The sequence below is a fragment of the Etheostoma cragini genome, chromosome 8, assembly GCF_013103735.1.
Source record: "Etheostoma cragini isolate CJK2018 chromosome 8, CSU_Ecrag_1.0, whole genome shotgun sequence".
NCBI lineage: Eukaryota > Metazoa > Chordata > Actinopteri > Perciformes > Percidae > Etheostoma > Etheostoma cragini.
Window position 1 is genome coordinate 18,374,965 of NC_048414.1, and position 5,987 is coordinate 18,380,951.

The window sequence follows — 5,987 nt, forward strand, 5'->3', positions numbered from 1 at the left end:
GTTCTGAAGGCAAAAGGGGGTCCAACCCGTTACTAGCATGGGGTACCTAATAAAGTGGCCGGTGAGTGTATATGTGTATATATATGTATGTGTATATATGTGTATATATATATGTATGTGTATATATATATACATATATATGTACATGTATATATATGTGTATGTATATGTATGTGTGTATGTATATATGTATGTATATATGTGTGTGTGTGTGTGTGTGTGTGTGTGTGTGTGTTTAATAGGTTTAAAAAGTGCACCCCAAAGGGACTTATCATCTTCCAGAAAAAACTCTCTTCACAAACTGCTCCAAACAGCTGTGTTGTAGTCCAGCCTTTACTTCTGTGATGAATGTGCTTCACTTTTTAACAAACGTTATAATGCTCGCCTGCCTGCCACGCCCTCATGCTACTAGTGCTTACCCAGCTACTGCACATGTGTGACTCCCAAGAAGATGGAAGTGAAATTAGATGCCTCACTCTGTAGCTAAAACAAAGAGCCCAACACACAGGGTGAAAAGAGGAGCTGCAGCAATGGGCAGGACAACAATTTTTATTTTTTTTTAATTAAACCACAAAAACCTATTCTCGTACAACCTCTAAATACAATTATGAACCTAATAATGAGCATAATATGAGCACTTTAACATTAATAGGGGGTGATGATGTTTGCCGGTGGTATTTTGAAGCTAACGGTAACATCCTTATACTGTATAAAAACATGCCTATGTCCCTGTGCACTCCACCCAGATTGATGCTCGAAAAGAAACGCTGGCACTAGCAAAGACGGAGCTGAAACAGGCCAAGAAGGAGGCCAAGAACAGAGGCACCTCAGACTCCAAGCTGCAAACGTAAGTGTCACAACAGCGCTGAAAAAAAACCGGTAAGCTGTCAACATTAACACGATTAGAAGTAATTGACAAGTACTATTGGAACGCAGAAGAAGATCTAACAAGGGAAAATTACATTTCGCACTGCGGTCTGAACTACTGCCACCCCCAACAGTACCCTGCAGGTTTAAGTGCCTCCAAACGACAGAGACAACTGCTTCACAGTGTACAGTGAGTTGTAGGTTAAAGCTACAAGAACTGTACAGTATGATCTTGAAAATGAAATTGTGTTTGCTGTGTTGGTTGCACTGTGGTTAACTCACAAACATCAGCTTTTCCCGCTGTTCATTTTTTTGTCATTGTGCCTAGAGTCTTAAGGTAATTCAAAAAAATGGTTTGTTCTACATTACAGTGCAGTAAGACATCCTTAATGGAGCGCTGCTTTTCTGTTTGTTATGCCAAATGTTTCACTGGATATTGGATTTACTTCAGAGAACTTAATGGAATATTGAGTGGTGCACATAAAAATACTTGATTCTGCTGGAGGTCTGGTGGGATTTAGAAAAATGAAAGACTTTTGTAGACATTTGTAACAATAAAAAAGGGTACATATGTGAAGTTATACACACACACAGTGAAATATTGTGCTGTTCACAACATTGACTACAGCTGAACCGATTCCTTAAGTAACTTGAGTAAATGAATAACTAAAAATCTCCGATGTAAATTCCTTTAAAAAAAAAAAAAAAAAAAAGAAATGTTTTAATGTTTCAGGACAATGCACATTAACGAAAATGTACAATAGTACATGTAAAATTGCCAGATAGTAGCCTGAAGGATAATTTCCATCGGGGAAAAATGACGAAAGATATACAATGGTAACTTATAAAACAAGGAGAAACGGAAAGAGAGAAGATAGAAAAAAACAACACAAAATTAATTAGTAGGTGTTAAAACAGACACCGTTCATTAGTATGCTCTACTTGGCTAATTCAGTGCAGCATACAGTTAGAGATGGTTGCATGTTTGTTTAGCTCTAAGTCACAACTTTACTTGGCCAAAAAAGGTGGCCAAAGTGGAACATTCCCTTATTGCTGGAGGTAGTATGTTCCGTAATGCACTACCTTTTATAGATAGAACATTATGGCTGAAGGAGGTTTTTCTAAAGGGAACCTCACAGTCTCTGTTTACAACAGCACTGGTGATCCGAGTCTGTCTGTATTTAATAAACCCTAGCAACGGAGGTGGCGCCAGGCCATGTAGTACTTAATAAATTAAGCAGAGATTTTCATTCTTTTGGATTTCATTTTAACATGGTTTTGTAAAGAGAGTCTGGACTCCATAATCACACCTAAGTAATTAAACTCATTAACAATTTCAAACTCTATTGTGCCCAAGAACACTCCAGATTGAGAAAGCATAGTAGTAGAAGGTTGCTTTGACAAGTATAAAAGTTTTTTTGCATTTAAGATAAGACACAGTCTATTAAGCCATATTTGTATGAACTGTTAAACTGTTGTGAAAACACAGGCTGCCTCCTTCAGGATTTTTAGCTTCAGTAAAAATTTGTGTCGTTTGCGTATGGACATCCATATATAAACAGTATTCAGGTAAATTATTAATATATAATGAAAATAATATTGGACCCAGTATGGACCCTTGGGGGACTCCTACTGAACAACCCCTGTGTCTATATACATCTACAAATGAAAGCGCTAACGTGTGTAAAACAGAACTAGCTTACCTCAAAATCACGTCAATGCTTCTCCGCAAAAAGCTTCCAGTCTAACATTACTGCCTAGTCCATGGAGCGGCCCTGACACAAGGTAACGTTTCATTCTCATGTTAAATCAATATTATTGATAGTTGAGTTGAGAGCTCAACCACCAAGTCCGCCGGGGTTCCGCCGGGTTTCGCGTCACCCGGTGGTCTTGGTGGATGAGGGCGCTCACGTTGCGGGGACACAGAGCTGGTTAGCTGATTGGTTCATTTTAAGAGACCTGACATGTTTTCTCTTTTGTATATATATTATCAGTCAATCAATACATTTTTTTGTTCATTTCTTTAGTGAAATGTAATCTTCTCGGTTCCCTAAATTTGAATTTGTGCATTCAAAACTGTGTAATAATAATAATAAACAAATGTGTGCATGATGGGGGATCGCTGTTATAGGCAGTGTCCTCATTTAAAATCCCGGTGGCTTGAGGGTAGAAGCTCCTGGTGTTTCAGGTACCTTCTTCATGACCTCAACAGAAAGAAAAAGCTGGTTGTATGGATCTTTAATGATTCTCCTAGACTTATTCTTGCAGCGCCTGGTGTAAATATCCTTTAAGCAGGGTAGGCCACCACCTATTGCATGTTCACCCAAACATCTCTTTGCTATTCCTCTTTAAAGGTGCTATAAGCAATGTTGAGTGATGTCACCTCTTGTTGACGTTTAAAGTATTTTCAAACAAAACGAGGCTAGCTCGCCCTTCCCTCCTCCTCTTCATCATCATCCCGTCGCCTCCCCCTCCCTTCCGCGCTCTAACCGCCACCCTCAAATCCGTCTTGTCCGTTATTGGCTGTTTATGTTTGGAGGTGCAGGTTGGCGCAGTTTGTTTTTGTTGCCGTTGGTAGACCCTGGGCTTTCTACAGAGACCATGTTTTTTACAGTGTGTTCTGGGGACAGGCAGCTCGCAGATGGTGAGGAGATCTTGGCTGTATGTGACAACAAATGTTGTAGCCTAAAAAACCGTGTGACATCGTTTAGATCACCTTGTAAAAAAGCAAAAGTATGTCTTATTTGATTACTCGATTAATCAATGGAAGGATCGGTAGAATACTCAATTGCTAAAATAATTGATAGCTGCACGCCTAACATTCACTGTATTGTTTAATGGTAGATGCATAGGTTTTCTGCAGGTTGGACACTTGCTATTACTTCTAGTTATTTTACTCTTCTGAATTAGGCTGCATACTGATGAAAGCAGAGTAAGAATTCACATTAAAAGAGAATTTGTTTGTTTTTTACCACAGGTGTCTCACTCTATTGCACCTGCCTTTTTGTATATGTTTTCGGTCAGGCTGGTGGAGCGGAAGAAGGCAGCAGTAAAGCGCTGTGAGGAGCAGCTGCTGAAGATGGAGGTCCAGGCGACCGACAGAGAAGAAAACAAACAGATTGCCCTGAGTACCTCAAAGCTCAACTACCTGGACCCACGCATTAGCGTGGCTTGGTGAGTGAAAACTAACACGGGCCCTCTAACCACCTGACCACCTCCACCTGGGACCTGTATCACAAGACAAGATTGTTGGGTCAGCCAGCTCATTTGGGGCCTAACTTGGGCATTCGAGTTTCGTGACGCTAGTTCCTATTCAAATAAATGACCACCCTCTATAAATAATAGTTGTTTCTACACAAACCCAAAATCAACATAGCACAGCATTTAGAGTATAGAAATGGAGTTAAAGCAACGAGTTCACATATAATTATACTCACTTTGGTTTTGATGATCAGAGGTATAATGAATTTTTGTAGTAGTGCTGTCAAACGATTAAAATATTTAATCGCATTAATGTCATAGGTAACTCGCAATTCACACATTTTGATCTATTCTAAATGTCCCTTCATTTTTTTTTTGTCATTATTTCTTATTTTAATGCTCTAATCAACATGGAAAAGTGGATTGGCTTGTTTTTGCAAATGTTTTTTTTTATTGCAAACAACATTGGCATATAGCTATAAACTACAAAGTTTGCTAGGACAAAAAGTTAATCTTGTGATTAAAAACATTGATGCCATTGACATGGGTTTGCAATAACGCCATTAATAACACGTTTAACTGACAGCACTGGTTTGTAGTACAACACTTTCACTGCTCTTGCGTTAAAACCGTTTGTCACCGATAGCAGGAAGCTCGCTTCCAATGCTCAGGAACGCAGAACAAAACTTAGTTTCCGCAAAAATATTTTGGATGGACTTTATAATATGGAAATTAAGCTATTTGTTCTCCAGTCATTTTCTACACTATACAGTATATACTATTGTTTTCCTGTCTTGCCTTAAAGCTAAACTGTTGTTACTTTTAGCTATGATGTACTGGTTTGTTATTTATTCATTACAATAGTTAATTCATCTTCAGGCGTATAGTCAAAGCACTGTCGGTAATCAATTTCTCTCGTACCCACTCCATACAAAACATGCTCAAAAGGTCAGCGTCTAGAAAGCCTATTAAATCATTTCTACATTCATGTATAGACCATTTCTTCATTTGGTTTTCTTTTTCCCTTTCTATTGATTGTATTCTATCAGTTTGATTATATTCTCCATCTGGATACCTCCTTTTAATAGAACATATGTTGAGACCCGTTAGATTAACTGGTGGGTTAAACTGTATTTATTTTTGCAAAGAGTATACATAACTGTCATTTTTCCATTTGTTCAGGTGTAAGAACATGGAGGTACCTGTAGACAAAATCTACAATAAGACCCAAAGGGACAAGTTTGCCTGGGCCATCGACATGACGGAGGAGGACTTTGAGTTCTAACTTTAAAATTCTAATACCCCGGTCTCATAAACTGATGCTAAAATACAATTAAGGAACCATTCACTTTATAATACATACAGAACTTTAATATTGCATTCATAATATGTTCATAGACTACTGAGATTGTGTGACACGTTTGTTTACTGATGTTCATTTCTGTTTAATGCTTTTGGCACTTAATTTAGTTTGTTTATTTTGTGTTTGCACTAATTTGAATAAAGGTTCCTACTATGCAGTAAAGTGACACACTTTTGCTTGGGCATTATTGCAAATACCTCTAATTACACATCAGTTAAAAACATCTTATTGACCGTTATAAACTTAACACAAAAAGTAAGGAAATTTGTGTTTGGTAGATTATTTCTCTGTGGTAACGATGCTTTTTGGCAATAAATCTTATACCGCTGGAAAGCCTGTTTCGTTCCCTTACAAATGGTGCCCCATTGGTCAGGACCATGCATTTGTGGGATGAGCAGCTGAGTATGAGGGTTGCACCCATGAAAAATATGCCAAATTGTGTCTGCCATTGCCAAACAGGTTATTTAGCTGTTGCTGCTGACATTTGTTTTGAGCTTCCGGTACCCCCAGGTTCTGCCAATCAGGTGCATTAATAGAACTAGGGTGCTGAGAAATA

The 5,987-nt window shown here is 38.4% G+C and overlaps 1 protein-coding gene across 2 annotated transcripts in view; it reads left to right on the plus strand.

Moving 5' to 3' along the window:
- The window catches only part of zgc:173742 (DNA topoisomerase I, mitochondrial), a 35,201-nt gene extending 29,437 nt beyond the window's left edge, over positions 1-5,764 (plus strand). For both annotated transcript variants that reach the window (XM_034879247.1, XM_034879246.1), the window contains exons 18-20: positions 747-847; positions 3,892-4,041; positions 5,251-5,764. In XM_034879247.1, coding sequence (XP_034735138.1) covers positions 747-847; positions 3,892-4,041; positions 5,251-5,353 — 354 coding nt within the window. In that variant the 3' untranslated portion in view covers positions 5,354-5,764. The remainder of the gene's footprint in view (positions 1-746; positions 848-3,891; positions 4,042-5,250) is intronic.
- The last annotated feature ends 223 nt before the right edge of the window (positions 5,765-5,987 follow it).